At 44.3% G+C, this 21,841-nt stretch overlaps 1 protein-coding gene across 1 annotated transcript in view; it reads right to left on the bottom strand.

Moving 5' to 3' along the window:
- Positions 1-21,841, bottom strand: part of LOC126326911 (homogentisate 1,2-dioxygenase) — a 127,491-nt gene that overhangs the window by 40,335 nt on the left and 65,315 nt on the right. The window contains exon 7 of the mRNA XM_049995809.1: positions 9,415-9,647. Coding sequence (XP_049851766.1) covers positions 9,415-9,647 — 233 coding nt within the window. The remainder of the gene's footprint in view (positions 1-9,414; positions 9,648-21,841) is intronic.

Raw genomic sequence — 21,841 nt, forward strand, 5'->3', positions numbered from 1 at the left:
TAGGAGGAAGGAGAAGTACTATGATGTAGATTAAGAAAAAGAAGCAAAAGAGAGATGAACTGGGTTGTGCAGTAAAAACTGTGATGAAGGTGGAAAAGGCGATGGTACAAAACCAAAATCAGCATGACTCTGTCCTCTGCCAATCTTTTCATGGGCCACCAGGAAGATGCATTCTTCAACACCCAGAAACTGATTCCCCTGGCTTCATACAGATTTTACAATAAAGGCTTTCACAACCAGATGCCTGAACTGCTTATAAATCTTCTGGGTTGTATGGTCATGGTCTATGAAACCATTTCATTCCTGATGTTTTACACAGAGCTGTGCTGGACTTATTCATAGGTACCCCTGGTTCCATTGAATATTGCTGTGAGGTGGTAACAAGAGTTGGAAGCCTGTCCCATTGTGCCCACCAGAGAAACCTGGGGCACAGAGCACACTAATGTCTCCCTCTCATTTTGGAACCTTCAGTCAGAGCAGTTGGCCCCTGCCTCTGGCCCTGTTTTCTCCTGTTTCATATTCCTAGGCTGGCAGTCACTCTTTATCTCTGGCCCCAGGATGAGCCCTTTCATTATTCTGTAGTCTTAATAATTTATTGTTTCACTGCCTGCCTTCCAACATTTACCCATCATGCCCTCAATATCCTGTACATCCCTATAACATAGGCAACTGTGGCAAATGTACCTGCTCCACCACCAAACTCATGAATGTTGACACCAACAATCTTTCCCACACTTTATTCTTCCATAACTACCCCAAATTCTATGCACAAAAATCAGTTTGATAGTCTCCCTCTCTCACCTGTTGACTAATACAGCCCCCACTTCCAAAACCTCTTAAGCATCCCCCTTGTCACAAAGCACCACCCAGGCTTTGACTACCTCAATACATTAGACTGTACCATCTGAAATCAAGCCCTGAAATGAGATATTCACTCCCTGATGTCCTCTACACACCACCTGTCACCTTCCCTCGCTCTCTTAACCTTCATAACATTCCAGATATACCATATGTCATTCCCAAACCATTATCACCTACCCCAAGATTCCTACCCTCTACCTGTACCCATTCACTAGCAAGTAATTCACCCGTACCACTGGTAAATCATACAGTACCAAAGGCAGAGCAATTTATGCAACCACATATGCTGTTTATCAACTAAGACAGCACTGCACAGCATTTTACACATGGAAATGAGCATCACAACACTAGCTGAATGCATATGTGGCGACTATTGACCAACTTGCATGTAATATCTTTGTTTGGCAAGCTCTTTGCGAGCAGTGCACTGAGAATCAAGAATGTATATAACTGTATATGTGTGCTCCTGAGTAATAAAATAGTGCTTATTACATGTGTTATAGTATACATCATTGGATGTGGCAATCCTACAACACTAAACCCGTACTGGTTACTCAAAATTTTGTTCGCGAGTGCTATGATGAACTTTTGTACCATGAACGGTACACAATGGATTGCTTGCCACCCGCTGCATCGCACTTGTGCCAACTAGGTTTTCCAACAGACACTTTGGCATTGTTTTCCAATTATCCACTTTGTGTTCGCAATAGTTCGATGCAGTTTGTGAACACACTGGCTAGCTGTACTCAACAGGACAGTGCTTCTACATTCCCACAGCCATGTGTGCCAGCATCAGATATGAACAATAACTTTTCATTACCATACATGAGTCAGCAGTCGTTTGGCAGTGTTCTATACCAACAGAATGTTTTTTGCACACAAAACTTTGAATGGGAACATTTTACATTGAATATGAACTTTCCATGTGTTCTGAGTGCTCAACTACAGCTGACACAATGTGCTCGAACCCCATTGACTATGTTTATGGGTTTCCCAACTGCCAGTGTGATCTGTACAACCGAATCAGTGGTGGTACAAATTGAGCTGGATGCTCAAGACAGGAAATTTCATGTTTATCCTGGAACTCCGGATTTTGCATCACTGCCACTGCTACTGACCTGTCGGCCTGAGACACACAAGTATGAGCATTACAGGTTTGGCATACTGCATCGGGTGTGGGTCCATCATCCCCATTGGTGTTCATGATCAACAATGGTACTGTCCATAGAATCAATACCACAGAAGGTCCACTCGTACATGCAAAGGCTAAGCATTTAAACCTGGAAAAACTTAAACACACCAAAGCTATTATTCAGGAACTTTTAGACAGTAAGACTGTTCTCCCTTCCTCCAGTAGTTGGTCGTCATCCATTCATTTGGTGCCCAAGAAAGGTGACACTTTCTGCCTCTGCGGTGACTATCAGGCACTTAACACCAGAACAGTTCTAGATAATTATCCCATCCCAAATATTCAAGACTTTGCTTCCCAACTGCATGGGGCACAAATTTTCAGTGTAATTGACTGTCACAAGACATACCACCAACTGCCAATGCCACTGCAGGACGTTGAACAAACCGCTATCATCACCCCATTTGGGTTGTTTGAGTATTTAAAAATGCTGAACAGACGTGGTAACAGTTCATCAACTCATTGGTTGGAAAACTGGACTTTGCATATGCGTACTTGGATGACTTGTTAATTTTTTCTTCCTCCCTCGAGGAACATGAACTTCATTTAAATACAGTATTACAACTATTACAAGCAAATGGTGTCACAGTGAACAATGATAAGTAACAACTTTGCCGCACTAGTGTCACTTTTCTGAGCCATGGGATTTCTGTTGACAGCGTCCACCCCCCACCAGAATGGGTCAAGGCCATTAGTATGGTGCCTTTGCCCAAAGATTTTCAGGGTTTCTGCCACTTCCTTGGAACAGTAAATTTCTGTGTCAGACACTTCCCCCAAGCCACCAACATACAAGACCCATTGACGGATGCTCTCACTTCAGGGTCTCAGGCGGTCACGTGGACTCCAGATATGTGTCGCCCATTTCATAACCTAAAGTTGGCCCTACACACGGCTGTTACACTCACTCACCCCATTCTTGATGCTCCCATCTCACTTACTACAGACGTGAGTGGTACAACAGTGGGGGTGGTACTTCAGCAATCCGTGGGTTCTGTTGTACAGCAGCTCAGATTTTTCTCCCACAAACTGTATGCTTCCCAACATAAATGGTCGACCTTTGACTGGGAACTATTTGCTATTTACGCCGCAACCATATATTTACAAGACGATATATAAAGTCGCCTCTCGTGGTATTCGATGACCACGAACCACTGGTTATACTTTCTCTAACCCAGGCAAGGACTCATCTCCAAGACGTTTTCAGCATATGGACCTCATATGTCAGTTGATGGATGAAATACGTTATGTCAGAGGGGCAGACAACATCACTGCCGATTTTCTATCTCATGTGTCGGTTTTATCTTCACAACTGGACCTCAGTGAACTCCATACATTCCAAACAGAAAATACTGAACTTGCCGCATTGCACTCCAATGTTAAAACAGGGTTCAAACTAGAGTTATGGACACTTCCTGGGCTTTCATCACCCATCTGATGCGACATTTCAACAGGACACATACATCTGGTGATTCCTGCACCTCTCCAACGGGACATTTTTAATAGTATCCATGCCTTGGCACACCCTGGTATATGCGCCACCACACGTCTGGTATCTGGACGTTTCATTTGGCCTGGGGTAGTAAAACAATGTCGCATTTGGGCGTGAAGGTATGTGGCTTGTCAGCATGCTAAAGTAGGACGTCATGCACAGCCCCCCATGGGTACAAGATTCCATCGATATCGTTGGGCCCTTACCCCCACAGGCCCCTTCCATTACATACTGTCTACCATTGACAAGTTTACCTGCTGGGAGAGGTAATTCCTCTCACTACTATCACAGCTGACTCAGTGGCCCGAGCCCTTTTATTAATGTGGATCTCCCACTTCGGCTGCCCAGTTTCTATGACCACTGACCAGGACTGCCAGTTTGAGTCTGCCCTCTTCCAACAGTTTTGTGAACTGTGTGGTGAAACGATTTAGGACTACAGCATGCCATCCCCAGAGCAAGGGGCTTGTCGAATGCTGGCACTGAAAACTTAAAGCTTCCCTGATGTGCCACGGAGTGAGTGGGTCGACCCCTTAGCATGGGTAATGTTAGGCATTCGGCCTGCGTAAAAAGAGGACCTTGGTATGTCCCTGGCAGAAGTACTGTACAGAGAACCCATCACACTCCCAGCAGAGCTGGTCGAGCCTTCACTTCCTCCAGATCAAATCTGAAACATTTGTTGGGCATGTTAAGGAGCTAATAACTAACATTCGTGTAACCCCTCCTCAACTGCACTCACTCCCTCCCATATCTCTGCATAAGGACTTGGCATTGTGCACTCACATCATGGTGCACAGTGACACTGTCCAACTGGCACTCAGAATTCTATACTCGAGCCCACACAGAGTCATATCGCAGTGTACCTACACATGTGAAGTGCTCATTAACGGCACACCTCAAACGGTAACTGTCTGCTGCCTCAAACTGGTGTGGGCTCTGGGAGAACTGCCTGATACTGCACCCAGTCAGCCCCCACATCCTGCTACACCTGCATCGCATGAGGCATCTACGGATGGTCTGTGAGTGAGTGACGCCCATTCCTGCACATGTGACGTTACCCACTCCCAGTCATTTGACAGTGCTACAGGTGCTTGTGACATTCCACTAGAGAGTGACATGTGTGATGACTCCCACTCCTATAGGCAGTCCCCCACTTCTCCCTTGTTAGGATTTAATGATGTGTCAGGGGCCAGCATCGGAATGTGTGATGCCACCACCATCGACTCTTGTGGAGATTCTGTCAACCCGTATACGGAAGAGGTAGTGAATGTCAATACAGATTTTCTTTGCAGCTCTAAAGTGTTTTTTGTTATGCATCTGGATAACGTGTGTATCTTCTACAAATGAGCCAGCATCCCCAATGACAACTTAACCCACATTCATTTTCTCCAATCTGTCCCCTTGCCTGTTGGTATTGACCTCAGTGGTAAAAGTCCTACGTACTGCAACAGGCATTCAGGTCCACTACCCTGGCTCGTCACAACCCACCATCCCATCCCAGATCCCTCAACTGCTGTACGAGGATATGCCTGGTCAGACAGGACCACCTGACCCCCTCAATGGCTCGAAGACTTCAGTTACTAATGCTATGTAAGGTATGGTTTCAGTTTAAACACACTCTCCCTTCCCCCTGGGTGTTTCCTTTACACATATGCCCCAATATTTGTGTTTTGTGCTCCACACTCTAGAGGATCATTGGATCCAGCAATCCTACAACACAAAACCCATACATAAATAGCCTTAAAAGAGCTGCCAGCCATGGGTTGCCCAGTTCTCAGTTCCTGAACAAGTTCTACTGCATGATTCAAAGAATCTGAGTGCCTGCTACATCACATGAGTTATTTAGTTATTTGGGTCCCCTCAGCTAATGCTTTTATTTGTTCACATTTGTTGCCCTCACTTCCTTCTTTCGCTTAGTTATTTATCTCTTAATCATTTTTCCTCCTAGTTCTTAATGTGCTATTCATTTCTATCCTCATTTTGTCTTTATCCCGCAATATGTCTTCATCATCTCTAAACTGAAACATTGATTACCCATGTACTATGTTTGACTTCCTACTTTCTATGGCACCTCCTCCATCACGCTTGTCTACCCTTGCCCAAACAACAGGTGATGCCACACACCGATGGGTGGCTTGCAGAGTATAAATGTAGATGTAGATCTTGGTGTGAGAGAGACCTGCACTTCCTTTTTAATCTTCCCCATTGTATCTGTCTCTTCTCCCTCAGGAAGGAAATTGTTCAGGAAGATACAATGGTGTCATTTACTGTTATATGTTTTTATTGGCAGTAGTTAATATTTTTCTTCCTTCAGATAAGTGTAATGATCAGCAATTCTGTCTCATAATTTTATAGTTTTCATGTATGAATTTTCCTTTTGACAAAAAACCTCACATTTTATGAGATTCCAAACAAACATCAGCACCAGAAGTAGACATTGATGATCTTACACTAAACGAGACACACTGAGTAAAATGACTGGGATCTACACTCCTGGAAATGGAAAAAAGAACACATTGACACCGGTGTGTCAGACCCACCATACTTGCTCCGGACATTGCGAGGGGGCTGTACAAGCAATGATCACACGCACAGCACAGCGGACACACCAGGAACCGCAGTGTTGGCCGGCGAATGGCGCTAGCTGCGCAGCATTTGTGCACTGCCGCCGTCAGTGTCAGCCAGTTTGCCGTGGCATACGGAGCTCCATCGCAGTCTTTAACACTGGTAGCATGCCGCGACAGTGTGGACGTGAACCGTATGTGCAGTTGACGGACTTTGAGCGAGGGCGTAAAGTGGGCATGCAGGAGGCTGGGTGGACATACCGCCGAATTGCTTAACACATGGGGCGTGAGGTCTCCACAGTACATCGATGTTGTCGCCAGTGGTCGGCGGAAGGTGCATGTGCCCATCGACCTGGGACCGGACCGCAGCGACGCACGGATGCACGCCAAGACCGTAGGATTCTACGCAGTGCCGTAGGGGACCGCACCGCCACTTCCCAACAAATCAGGGACACTGTTGCTCCTGGGGTATCGGCGAGGACCATTCGCAACCGTCTCCATGAAGCTGGGCTACGGTCCTGCACACCGTTAGGCCGTCTTCCGCTCACGCCCCAACATCGTGCAGCCCGCCTCCAGTGGTGTCGCGACAGGCGTGAATGGAGGGACGAATGGAGACGTGTCGTCTTCAGCGATGAGAGTCGCTTCTGCCTTGGTGCCAATGATGGTCGTATGCGTGTTTGGCGCCGTGCAGGTGAGCGCCACAATCAGGAATGCATACGACCGAGGCACACAGGGCCAACACCCGGCATCATGGTGTGGGGAGCGATCTCCTACACTGGCCGTACACCTCTGGTGATCATCGAGGGGACACTGAATAGTGCACGGTACATCCAAACTGTCATCGAACCCATCGTTCTACCATTCCTAGACCAGCAAGGGAACTTGCTGTTCCAACAGGACAATGCACGTCCGCATGTATCCCGTGACACCCAACGTGCTCTTGAAGGTGTAAGTCAACTACCCTGGCCAGCAAGATCTCCGGATCTGTCCCCCATTGAGCATGTTTGGGACTGGATGAAGCGTCGTCTCACGTGGTCTGCACGTCCAGCATGAACGCTGGTCCAACTGAGGCGCCAGGTGGAAATGGCATGGCAAGCCGTTCCACAGGACTACATCCAGCATCTCTACGATCGTCTCCATGGGAGAATAGCAGCCTGCATTGCTGCGAAAGGTGGATATACACTGTACTAGTGCTGACATTGTGCATGCTCTGTTGCCTGTGTCTATGTGCCTGTGGTTCTGTCAGTGTGATCATGTGATGTATCTGACCCCATGAATGTGTCAATAAAGTTTCCCCTTCCTGGGACAATGAATTCACGGTGTTCTTATTTCAATTTCCAGGAGTGTAGTTGGATGACAAGTTAAAATAAACTCATCACAAAGATAAACTAATAAAGAAGCTCTGTTCACCACGTTTTAGCATCAGAAGCATTTCTCATTAGGGAGACCTGAGACAAGAGCATTGCCTTATTCAACGCATTTTCATTCCCATGTTACTGTACAGAAGTGTCTCCCAGGACAGTGACAAAAGAAAAAAATGTTTATTAAGTGGAAGTGAGTAGTATAATAAGAAATTGCACACATATTGTACATATGGCTCAGTGTTTTCAGGTGTGAGTAAATATTTTCTTTACAAAATATCACTGTAATCCAGTAAATATAAGGCTACCAGTGCAGATAAGCAGCAGCTGTTTAGTATAACAGATGAGGCAGGAAACTTTTTCCAAAGTAGCATAAATTAATTTAACTAAATTTGATATTATTAATTTATTCATTGATTAATTAAATTTGATTAAATTTAGGTATCGCAAGTACGAATAGCATTGTGGAGTATTGTGATAGACTTTTTTGTAATGCAGTACACGGATTAAGTTTCTATGATCTCCTAATCTTTTGTTAATGCGTGCATTGACTTGTTCCACATCCCTGAAGGTTCTCCTTTTAATGGGTTTTACAGAGAATGATGAATGTATGACTGAATTCTTGCAGTAACATATAATCTTCATTAGTCTGTCTTAGTATACTTTATGCAAAAGCTCATGAGCACCATTTATTATCTCTGGTCATCTTGACACTGGTTTATTCTGGTTGTTTTCTTGCTTTTCTGGATAAGATACATTTTTCTTATGGTTAGTGTTAGTATTTCCTATTTTGTTTACATACATTTACACAAATAAGAAGTAAGAGCCTCAAAAATGGTACCCCAATTTGTACAGTCTGAAAATCACATCTGTAAGCAATAATTTGGTTGTTAATGTTGGCTGAGGTAATTTCTGCTATATGTCTCCTACTACGGAGATGAGACTGAAACCATTTTTTCACAACTCATTGTACTAGTAGCTCCATTTTAGTGTAGAGTATACACACATTCCACATAGGTTAGTCAAAAATAAAATTACAACTCACTCGAAATATATAGTGCATAATTGCACTATATATTTCCAAGATCAGCTAAACTCATCATGCAAATGTAAACATTGGCATAAACATGCACTGTTACTACAATTGACAAGCACCAAAGGAGTGATACATATGTAGACATGCCAAGCTCCACAAGGTATTTTTACTGGTGCCAAACCTGTTTGTAATTTTATTTTTGACAAACCTTTGTGGAGTGTGTAATATACTTTCCACTAAAATGTTAACATGGCATGATTAATGAGCACACAGTGGAACATGAAATATAACTAAAAAAGTTTTTGAAGATCTAAAAATGACATTCTTATCTGTAGAAACTAGTCAATGAAAGTTTTCAACACAAGCTTCGCTGTAAAACATTTCTTTAAAGTACATACAGATTGCTCCTTCTCATTTCTCATTATCAGAAACTTCAATCACGTTTACAGTAGTATTTGCCTATGACAGGACACAAACTGCAGTAGCATCTGATTTCTCATTTAATTGCTCAGTAAAGTAATTACACATAAATATCTATAATCTCAAAATATTTTTTTTCCATTTATTGATATGTTTACTGTAGTCCTGACAAGAATGCTGAGATAGCAGAATTTCATGCTCTATTTTACACTTTATGATAGAGAGTTACTTGCACTTTTGATAGTATTCCCTTGTTTCTTCTCCTGTATGTTAGCCTTTGGCCCATGTGATTGTACCAGCTAGTGGGAAGCAACATTAAGTTTCAGGTATATAATTATGAAAGGACAGACCACCACTACCCTTCCGTGGTGTCTTTCTATACTGCATTAACTATACTGTCTTTAACAGTGACAGAGGATAATTATTGTGAAATATTTGTGAAGCACTTGTTTTTTACTTTAAAAAAATAAAGAAGTGAAATTAAAAAAAATACTTACACAATGATCAAACTGCACTGCATTGATAACCATGAAGAGAGACAAGTCATATTTATATGGCACATAATTCCCATGCCATGCAACGACATCAAAAGGGCTGTGCCCTTGCTGAGCAACAAACAGATGTCCTTGGAATTTACTAATAACTCGGTACTGATTTTCTTCAACTGAACGGTCTTCAAACCATGCAACAGGTGTGAGAAAGTCCCGTGGATTGGCAAGACCATTTGCACCTTAAAATGAAAATGCTTTTAGTTCATCGATCAAGACATGGGATGAATGCTAATATCACATTACAGTACAACAATAAAACAACTGCCGACCACTGTGGCCGAGCAGTTCTGGGTGCTTCAGTCTGGAAGTGGTCGCAGGTTCAAATCCTACCTCGAGCATGGATGTGTGTGATGTCCTTAGGTTAGTTAGGTTTAAGTAGTTCTAAGTTCTAAGGGACTGATGACCTCAGATGTTAAGTCCCATAGTGCTCAGAGCCATTTGAACCATTTGAATAAAACAACTGGCAGATCAGATGTTTAACTAACTGTCCTCCTTACTTAATCTGAGCTCATTTATAACAGTTCACTAATACAAAGTGCAAGCAAATAAAGTGGACTCTAATAACCCATCATTATTACAAGCAAGTAGATAAAGTGGACTCTGACAATCTATCATTATTACAAGCAACATGATAGTGGTGTTTTGCATTGTATGACTAAGTTATCTTGACGACAAGCCTTAGCATATATATTTGCTTTGTAATGACCTGCATACTCTTGTTTCATAAGTAAGCCCATAAACTATGAATTGTGGGACAAGAAATAGTCACAATATTATTTAACAGTAAAGGGAACTCCTGGATGGAACAGTACATAATATACAGGAAAGGCAACTGCTCATCTATACTGGACTGTAGTTAGGCAAATAACAGAAAACAATTCACACATTAGCTTTCAAGCTATTGCTCTTTTTCTAACAATAGTATGTTGTGGTTGGCTGGAGAGCCAACCCTGTGTTATTAAAGGAGGCCGAAATGCACGCGTTTCAGCTCACGCAGGCTGGCGTGAGGTCTGGAACATGACAAGGGAATTAGAATTGAGAAAAACGGATGTAGCCGGTGGAATACTTAACTTTAATCCATTACATCTACATCTACATGACTACTCTGCAATTCACATTTAAGTGCTTGGCAGAGGGTTCATCGAACCACAATCATACTATTTCTCTACTATTCCACTCCCGAACAGCGAGCGGGAAAAATGAACACCTAAACCTTTCTGTTCGAGCTCTGATTTCTCTTATTTTATTTTGATGATCATTCCTACCTATGTAGGTTGGGCTCAACAAAATATTTTCGCATTCGGAAGAGAAAGTTGGTGACTGAAATTTCGTAAAAAGGTCTCGCCGCGACGAAAAACGTCTATGCTGTAATGACTTCCATCCCAACTCGTGTATCATATCTGCCACACTCTCTCCCCTATAACGCGATAATACAAAACGAGCTGCCCTTTTTTGCACCCTTTCGATGTCCTCCGTCAATCCCACCTGGTAAGGATCCCACACCGCGCAGCAATATTCTAACAGAGGACGAACGAGTGTAGTGTAAGCTGTCTCTTTAGTGGACTTGTTGCATCTTCTGAGTGTCCTGCCAATGAAACGCAACCTTTGGCTCGCCTTCCCGACAATATTATCTATGTGGTCCTTCCAACTGAAGTTGTTCGTAATTTTAACACCCAAGTACCTAGTTGAATTGACAGCCTTGAGAATTGTACTATTTATCGAGTAATCGAATTCCAACGGATTTCTTTTGGAACTCATGTGGATCATCTCACACTTTTCGTTATTTAGCGTCAACTGCCACCTGACACACCATGCAGCAATCTTTTCTAAATCGCTTTGCAGCTGATACTGGTCTTCGGATGACCTTACTAGACGGTAAATTACAGCATCATCTGCGAACAGTCTAAGAGAACTGCTCAGATTGTCACCCAGGTCATTTATATAGATCAGGAACAGTAGAGGTCCCAGGACGCTTCCCTGGGGAACACCTGATATCACTTCAGTTTTACTCGATGATTTGCCGTCTATTACTACGAACTGCGACCTTCCTGACAGGAAATCACGAATCCAGTCGCACAACTGAGACGATACCCCATAGCTCCGCAGCTTGATTAGAAGTCGCTTGTGAGGAACGGTGTCAAAAGCTTTCCGGAAATCTAGAAATATGGAATCAACATTAATGGAAAACGTCGTTCTTTATGGTACATGATTCACAATATCAATTGTACGGATACTGGCGCCTTGCTAGGTCATAGCAAATAACGTAGCTGAAGGCTATGCTAACTATCGTCTTGGCAAATGAGAGCGTAATTTTTCAGTGAACCATTGCTAGCGAAGTCGGCTGTACAACTGGGGCGAGTGCTAGCAAGTCTCTCTAGACCTGCCGTGTGTTGGTGTTCGGTCTGCAATCACTGATAGTGGCGACACGCGGGTATGACGTATACTACTGGACTGCGGCCGATTTAAAGGCTACCACCTAGCAAGTGTGGTGTCTGGCGGTGACACCACATCGTACATGCAGTCATGAACACAACTACACAGGTGCCCAAAATCACACTTCCACACTGTGACTGATTATTGATTATTAAGGGCAGTGGCCTAGGTGGGCGGAGATGAGACGATGGTAAGGAAGGACACATGAGGCAAGGAAAGGGTAGCAGGATAGCAGGTCTTTTGACAGAAGACTCACTGACTGCACAACTAAAGGATTTCAGAGGGTAGGGTGTATAAGTGATAGAGGATGGAGAGGGAGGGAAAGGGAATGAGAGATAGATGGAAATGAAAAGGAAGACAGGAAGAACAAAGAGAAAAAACGAGAAATAGGTGGGGAAGGGGGGGGGGGATTGGAGGTTTATCACACGAGGGGTGGAGCGGGGCGGGGGGGGGGGGGGGGGGGGTAAGAATAGTGGTCGGAGAAGGCAGTACACAATATGAAGAGGGAAGGAGTGGTGTGGACAGAAGAGACAAGTAAAAAAGGTAAGATAGGGCAGTGAATAATAGGTCAGTGGAGGTTTAAGTCAAGATGACTGTGATAATGTAGGATATCCTGGCTAGAGAATTGCCACCTGTGTAGTTGAGAGAAACTTGTGGTGAAAGTGTGTATTCAAAAGCCTCGTGAGGTGAAACAGCTGTGGAAAGCATTTGTTTTGTGATGTGCAACATGTTTGGCAACTAGGTGGTCAATTCTGCAGTTTGCCATATTTTGCTGGTGGCCATTCATCTACATCTACATCTACATCCATACTCTGCAAGCCAGCTGACGGTGTGTGGCGGAGGGTACCCTGAGTACCTCTCTCGGTTCTCCCTTCTGTTCCAGTCTTGTATTGTTTGTGGAAAGAAGGATTGTAGGTATGCTTCTGTGTGGGCTCTAATCTCTCTGATTTTATCCTCATGGTCTCTTCGCGAGATATACATAGGAGGAGCAATATACTGCTTAACTCTTCAGTGAAGGTATGTTCTCGAAACTTTAACAAAAGCCCGTACTGAGCTACTGAGCGTCTCTCCTGCAGAGTCTTCCACTGTAGTTTATCTGTTATCTCCGTAACGCTTTCGCAATTACTAAATGATCCTGTAATGAAGCGCGATGCTCTCCATTGGATCTTCTCTATCTCTTCTATCAACCCTATCTGGTATGGATGCCACACTGCTGAGCAGTATTCAAGCAGTGGGCGAACAAGCATACTGTAACCTACTTCCTTTGTTTTCCGATTGCATTTCCTTAGGATTCTTCCAATGAATCTCAGTCTGGCATCTGCTTTACTGACGATCAACTTTATATGATCATTCCATTTTAAATCACTCCTAATGTGTACTCCCAGATAATTTATGGAATTAACTGCTTCCAGTTGCTGACCTGCTATATTATAGCTAAATGATAAGGGGACTATCTTTCTATGTATTCGCAGCACATTACACTTGTCTACATTGAGATTAAATTGCCATTTCCTGCACCATGCGTCAATTCACTGCAGATCCTCCTGCATTTCTGTACAATTTTCCATTGTTACAACCTCTCGATACACCACAGCATCATCTGCAAAAAGTCTCAGTTAACTTCTGATGTCATCCACAAGGTCATTTATGTATATTGTGAATAGCAACGGTCCCATGGCACTCCCCTGCGGCACACATGAAATCACTCTTACTTTGGAAGACTTCTCTCCATTGAGAATGACATGCTGCGTTCTGTTATCTAAGAACTCTTAAATCCAATCACACAATTGGTCTGATAGTCCATATGCTCTTACTATGTTCATTAAACGACTGTGGGGAACTGTATCGAACGCCTTGCGTAAGTCAAGAAACATGGCATCTACCTGTGAACCCGTGTCTATGGCCCTCCGAGTCTCGTGGAAAAATAGCGCAAGCTGGGTTTCACACGACCGTCTTTTTCGAAACCCATGCAGATTCCTACAGAGTAGATTTCTAGTCTCCAGAAAAGTCATTATACTCAAACATAATACGTGTTCCAAAATTCTACAACTGATCGATGTTAGAGATATAGATCTATAGTTCTGCACATCTGTTCGATGTCCCTCCTTGAAAACAGGGATGACCTGTGCCCTTTTCCAATCCTTTGGAATGCTACTCTCTTATAGAGACCTATGGTACACCACTGCAAGAAGGGGGGCAAGTTCCTTCGCGTACTCTGTGTAAGATCGAACTGGTATCCCATCAGGTCCAGCGGCCTTTCCTCTTTTGAGCGATTTTAATTGTTACTCTATCCCTCTGTTGTCTATTAGGATATCTACCATTTTGTCATCTGTGCGACACTCTAGAGAAGGAACTACAGTGCAGTCTTCCTCTGTGAAACAGCTTTGGAAAAAGACATTTAGTATTTCGGCCTTTAGTCTGTCATCCTCTGTTTCAGTACCATTTTGGTCATAGAGTGCTGGACATTTTGTTTTGATCCACCTACTGCTTTGACATAAGACCGAAATTTCTTAGGATTTTCTGCCAAGTCGGTACATAGAACTTTACTTTCAAATTCACTGAACGCCTCTCGCATAGCCCTCCTCACACTACATTTCGCTTCATGTAATTTTTTTGTACCACGGTGGCTCTTTTCCATCTCTTACGATATTGCTTGGCACATACTCATCTAACACATATTGTACGATGGTTTTGAACTTTGTCCACTGATCCTCAACACTATCTGTACTTGAGACAAAACTTATGTGTTGAGCTGTCAAGTGCTCTGAAATCTGATTTTTGTCACTTTTGCTAAACAGAAAAATCTTTCTACCTTTTTTAATATTTCTATTTACAGCTGAAATCATTGATGCAGTAACCGCTTTATGATCGCTGATTCCCTGTTCTGCATTAACTGTTTCAAGTAGTTCGGGTCTGTTTGTCACCAGAAGGTCTAATATGTTATCACCATTCATGTGAGTAGACAGTTGGTTACTTGTCATGCCCAATTGTAATGCTGTACAATAATTGCAGCATAGCTGATGTATAATGAGAACAACATTATGAATAGGATAAATTGCTACCCACCATAAATGTGACTCTCTGAGTTGAAGATAGGCATAACAAAAAGACTGTTACACACTGAGCTTTCAGTCAAAGCCTACTAGGTGCTGTCTGGCAGAGCACACAGGGACTAGAAGGCTGCCAGGCACAGCATCAGCATCACAGCACAGTATCAGGTAGCTGTGGGGGACAGGTTTTGGGGGAGTAGATATATGGAGTGGAAAAAAGAGAGGCACAGAGAAGGGGAAAAGACTGGGGTATGTTGGCAGAGTGCGGCACACCTCTATGACACCTTAAACACCCACTTTCTGCATGCTTCCCAAAATCCACAAAACCAATGGTCCTGGACACCCCAATGTAACTTGTTATTGTGCCCCACCCAAGTAATTTTGGCCCTCATTGATCAACACATCCAACCAATTGTCCAAAATCTAGCATTCCACTTTGAAGATATCAACCAGTTCATTTGCTGACTTTCCACATCGCCACCCCTTTACCTCCTGAATCCCTACTCATCACTGTTGATGCCACTTCCCCAGACATCAGCATCCTTGAGGCCCATAGTTTTGCCACTGTTGAACACTACCTCTCCCAGTGTCCTTCAGATTTCAGACCCATTGTCTCATTCCTTATAAACTTTACTAACATTATCCTAACACACAACTACTTCTCCTTTGAAGGGAAGGTATACAAACAAAACCACAACGCAGCCATGGGCACCCACATTGCACTCGCCTATGCCAACCTGTTTATTGACCACTTAGAGAAAACCTTCCTAGCCTCCTAAAACCCCAAACCCCTGATCTGATTCAGACTCTTCTGGATATGTCAGTCATATGGTCTGGACTTGGGGCCAAAACATCCTATTTATTCCTTCATAATCTCAACACCTTTTCTCCCATCTGTTTCACCTGGCTCTTCTCAACCCAGCGTGCCACTTTCCTGAACATTGACCTCCGCCTCTCAGATGGCTCCACTCGTATGTCTTCCCGTGTGTTTCACGTGGCTCTCCTCAATTGAAGGTGAAGGCATGCCACCCTCCTGGAAATTAACCTCCTCCTCTCAGATGGCTCCACCCATGTCTCTGCTCACTTTAAACATATCAATCATACCTGCATTTTGACAGCAGCCATCCCTTACACACTAAAAGTCACTCTCATACAACATGGCCACTGGGCGGCATAATTGCAGTGGCACGAACTATCTTGCCCATTATGTTTGTCAACAAAAACCTTCAAGACAGACAGTCTACAAACAGGTTTCCTGTGCCATATCCCTATACAACCCCAATCCACCAACCACCCCAAGAACTGGCTACAAGAGAGTGTCCCCTTCATCACCCAATACCAACCCAGACTGGAACAACTGAACCACATCCTTTGTCACTCTTTTAATTATCTATCATTATGCCCTAAAATGAGGGACTTCATACCCAAGATCCTTCCCAAGCCTGCTAAAGTGGTGTTCTATCACCCACCCAACCTCCACAACATCCTAGTCAATTCACACGGATCATGTTCCTGAGGAAGATCCATGTGCAAGACCTGCCCAGTCTACCCACCCAGTACTTCCTATTCCAGTCCAATTACAGACTTGTCCTATCCCATTAGAAGCCAGAACTCCTGTGAAAGCCACAGTGTCCTACACTAGCTGTGCTGGATCACTGCACAGGTTTTTATATTGGTTTGACTACCAGCCAACTGTCTAGCAGAATGAATGACCACTGTCAAACTGTCACCAAGAGCAAAGTGGACTGCCCCTATGGCACAGCATTCAGCTGAATGTAATGCTTGATTTTAATAGCTATTTCACTACCCGAGCTATCTCAACTGCACAAATAGGAGCTACTCTTACAACACATTCTCTACTCCCAAAATTATCCCAGCCTAAACCTATGATAACCTACTGGTCCCACACCCTACACCCAACAGTTTCTGCCCCTCCGTCCTATCACCTCCTCCAAGATCATGTCCTCTCACCCTAATTGTGCACTGGTCTTTGACAGTGCATCCTTTTCTGCTTCTCTCATTTTTCACTCCCCCTCAACTCCCCCACAGCCTCCTGACACTGCATCTGGCAGTCTTGTCCTGCCACATTCTAGTCCCTGCATGCTCTGCCACACAGTGTTCTTCTCTCTCCCAACCTACCTGTACCCTGCTATTCCCTCCCCCTTCCCTGGCCCACTCTGGAATGCTGCTTGTGTTCCACAGACAGGTGCAGTATGTCCAGAGCAGTTGGAGTTAGGGGTCAGGCATACATGAGATGTACCTGCTTGTGTGACTGTGTGTGTGCTTTGGGTGCTTTCTTTACTTTCCTGAAGAAGGCCTTGCCCAATATCACAGTGTGTAACAGCCTTTTCACTGTGACTCTCTGCAACTCATTTTTATGGTGAGAAGCAATCTGTTGTTGTTGTGGTGGTCTTCAGTCCAGAGACTAGTTTCATGTAGCTCTCCATGCTACTCTATACTGTGCAAGCTTTTTCAAGTTACTATTGCAACCTACATCCTTATGAATCTGCTTAGTGTATTCATCTCTTGGTCTCCCTCTACAATTTTTATCCTCCACGCTGCCCTCATATACTAAACTGGTGATCCCTTGATGCCTTAGGATATGTCATATCCTACCACCCAATCCCTTCTTCCAGTCAACTTGTGCCACAAATTTAGCTTCTCCCCAATTCTATTCGGTACCTCCTCATTAGTTTTGCTTTTGTTGACATTCATCTGATATCCTCCTTTCAAGTCACTGTCCATTCCGTTCAACTGCTCTTCCAGGTCCTTTGCTGTCTCTGATAGAATTACAATGTCATTGGTGAACCTCAAAATTTGTATTTATTCTCCATGGATTTTAATTCCGACTCTGAATTTTTCTTTTGTTTCCTTTACTGGTTGCTCAATATACAAATTGAATAACATCAGGTATAGGATTCAATACCTGTTTCACTCCCTTCCCAACAACTGCTTCCCTTTCATGCCCTTCCTTTAGAACTGCCATCTTGTTTCTGAACAAACTGTAAATAGCCTTTCGTTCCCTGTATTTTACCCTTGCCACCTTCAGAATCTGAAAGAGAGTATTCAAGTCAATATTTTCTACAAATGCTAGAAATGTAGGTTTGCCTTTCCTTAATCTATCTTTTAAGATAAGTCATAGGGTCAGTATTGCCTCACGTGTTCTAACATTTATACGGAATCCTAACTGAAGCAATCTACCCTCTTCATAATATTGTTGATATTCCACCCTAGACTTTTCATTGTTTGATATACACTCCTGGAAATGGAAAAAAGAACACATTGACACCGGTGTGTCAGACCCACCATACTTGCTCCGGACACTGCGAGAGGGCTGTACAAGCAATGATCACACGCACGGCACAGCGGACACACCAGGAACCGCGGTGATGGCCATCGAATGGCGCTAGCTGCGCAGCATTTGTGCACCGCCGCCGTCAGTGTCAGCCAGTTTGCCGTGGCATACGGAGCTCCATCGCAGTCTTTAACACTGGTAGCATGCCGCGACAGCGTGGACGTGAACCGTATGTGCAGTTGATGGACTTTGAGCGAGGGCGTATAGTGGGCATGCGGGAGGCCGGGTGGACGTACCGCCGAATTGCTCAACACGTGGGGCGTGAGGTCTCCACAGTACATCAGTGTTGTCGCCAGTGGTCGGTGGAAGGTGCACGTGCCCGTCGACCTGGGACCGGACTGCAGCGATCCACGGATGCATGCCAAGACCGTAGGATCCTACGCAGTGCCGTAGGGGACCGCAACGCCACTTCCCATCAAATTAGGGACACTGTTGCTCCTGGGGTATCGGCGAGGACCATTCGCAACCGTCTCCCTGAAGCTGGGCTACGGTCCCGCACACCGTTAGGCCGTCTTCTGCTCACGCCCCAACATCGTGCAGCCCGCCTCCAGTGATGTCGCGACAAGCGTGAATGGAGGGATGAATGGAGACGTGTCGTCTTCAGCGATGAGAGTCGCTTCTGCCTTGGTGCCAATGATGGTCGTATGTGTGTTTGGCGCCGTGCAGGTGAGCGCCACAATCAGGACTGCATACGACCGAGGCACACAGGGCCAACACCCGGCATCATGGTGTGGGGAGCCCCTCGTTGAGGGGACACTGAATAGTGCATGGTGCATCCAAACCATCATCGAACCCATCGTTCTACCATTCCTAGACCGGCAAGGGAACTTGCTGTTCCAACAGGACAATGCACGTCCGCATGTATCCCGTGCCACCCAACGTGCTCTAGAAGGTGTAAGTCAACTACCCTGGCCAGCAAGATCTCCGGATCTGTCCCCCATTGAGCATGTTTCGGACTGGATGAAGCGTCGTCTCACGCGGTGTGCACGTCCAGCACGAACGCTGGTCCAACTGAGGTGCCAGGTGGAAATGGCATGGCAAGCCGTTCCACAGGACTACATCCAGCATCTCTACGATCGTCTCCATGGGAGAATAGCAGCCTGCATTGCTGCAAAAGGTGGATATACACTGTACTAGTGCCGACATTGTGCATGCTCTGTTGCCTGTGTCTATGTGCCTGTGGTTCTGTCAGTGTGATCATGTGATGTATCTGACCCCAGGAATGTGTCAATAAAGTTTCCCCTTCCTGGGACAATGAATTCATGGTGTTCTTATTTCAATTTCCAGGAGTGTATATAACATGGCGGCTTTCATATGTGGCCCTTCCTTTTTATTAGGTACGAAATGCCTGTGACTGGACTGTGGTTGGAGGGCGTGTGTGGGACATGTCTTCCACCTATGCCCACTACAAGGGAATGAACATGGATGCAGGATTTGGAGCAGGATTGGAATAGGGATGGAATGGACAAGGACATTCTGTAGTTTGGTTGATGTGAGTAGAATTTTTGGTAGTATATCCCTCATCTAAGGTACAATGAGAGGTGAAGAATGTGGCTGATTTTCTCAAGACTATGTATTTGTAGATTTGGGATTTGAAAGTAAAGTAATGAGTGCTCTACTACAACTTGCTGCTCTTGCAGTGACAGCCCTTTTCAAACATATTATTCCAGAGCTGTTTTTAGCATATTTGCCTCTGCCAACTTGTGAGGCACAATTTGACTGTTAGCTGATTGCATACGTTTATTTGTAAATGCATTGTTATTTACTGCTGCCCATATCAATTCACCATCCTATCTTCAACCTTTCTTAACATTTTTTTTTCAGTCATTGCTTTTGTCTTCCACCTGCCCAACCATGAATACATGCTCATTCTACCTCTGCCAATTCTGAAAACTCTCTTTTGCCCTAGAGAAACTTGAATCACACATCCTCTTTCTGAAATTTTCTCTGGCACTTGGTATCTCTCCTAATGGGGTTACCATTAAAAGTGGCATTTCAAGATGTCAACCATCCTACAGTAAGAACCTTCACCTTTTCCCATTCCATCAATTCTTCACCCTCACCAGTCTGGTCCTTCATAATCATACAATCCAAGCTCAAACCACATTTGACAGCCTTTACTCCTTTTGCAAAATCCTTTTACTCTATGATAACAGCTTCCTATCACTGTCCATCAAGAAATGGAACAGTCTTCTCAGCAACATCTGAGGAAGCTGTTCCAGCCATTCCTGTCTTACATCCACAGGGATTACCTATAGGCAAGAAAGAGCCTATCACTCCAACCCCTCATGCCCTGCTGACATACTCTGCCTTGAAAACTCCAAAAATTTTCTCTGCCTCCGTGAAACACACTGCCCCTGAACATCCATCCTGCAGCACTGCCATCAACATTTCACCAAAACTCTGACCCCTGCAAAAGTCTCAATACTCTCTAAGGGCCTCACCATTAGCCAGAACTCTAAGTTCAATCATGCTGGACTTGTGAAGGACCTTCTTTCCCTTACTCATTCTCTGCAGTTGAAACAATTTTTTGCCATGCACCCCAAAGACAACAGCCAACCAAAACCACACACAGCCTCCAACCTGTCCTTCCAGCCTGTCATCCCTGGTAATCTTCCAGGAATTCCTCACTTCTAAGCTAACCTCACCTTTCTTTCCTGAATAGCTCTCTATTGAGTTGGAAGCCACTCATATAGAACACACAGCTATCCATAACCTGAAAACCAATCCAAACATTGTCATCCTTCCCACAGAAAAAAGCTCCATCACTTTCTGACACATCTGCATACGAATCTTATGATCATGATCCCATTCCTGAAGTTTAACATGACCTCTAGCACCTCCTCAAGGGTATATCCCAAAACCAGACACCTGAAACCATTGCCCTCCTTCCTCACACAAGCAACCCCCCCCCCCCCCTTTTGGATTCTTACCTTTCACCTATCCCCCAAACCCAACATCACATGTCTCCTTACCTTACCAGTTATCCCACTGCCACTAGTCACAATGCTCCCACAGAAGAAACCTCTGCCTTTGATGACAAATACTTCCAAACTATTGTCTGTAACCTCCTATCCTACATTCAAGACATTGACCACTTCCTTCATTACCTTTCCACAGTCCCTGTACCATAACTACAAAACTCCTTGTTGGTCACCATGGATGTGATGTCCTCATACACCAACATCCCCTATTCCCATGGCTGCAACACCATGGAGCACAGTCTTTCCAAACACCCTCCCAACACCAATCCTACCACCTCATTCCTAACCCTCCTAGCCAAGAACTTCCTGACCCACCATTATTTTACTTTTGAAGGCCAAATCTATAAACAAATCCATGGTACTGCCTTGAGTACATGCATGGCACCAACATATGCAAACTTGTTTATGGGCAATTTGGAAGAATCCTTTCTATCCAGTCAACACCTAAGCCTCTTGTCTGGTACAGATTCATTGATGACATTTTCATGCCCTTGACTCATGGCAGGAACAACCTCTGCTTTTTCCTCCATAACCCCAACACTTATTCCCAA

This window comes from Schistocerca gregaria, chromosome 2 (genome assembly GCF_023897955.1).
Source record: "Schistocerca gregaria isolate iqSchGreg1 chromosome 2, iqSchGreg1.2, whole genome shotgun sequence".
NCBI classification, from domain to species: domain Eukaryota; kingdom Metazoa; phylum Arthropoda; class Insecta; order Orthoptera; family Acrididae; genus Schistocerca; species Schistocerca gregaria.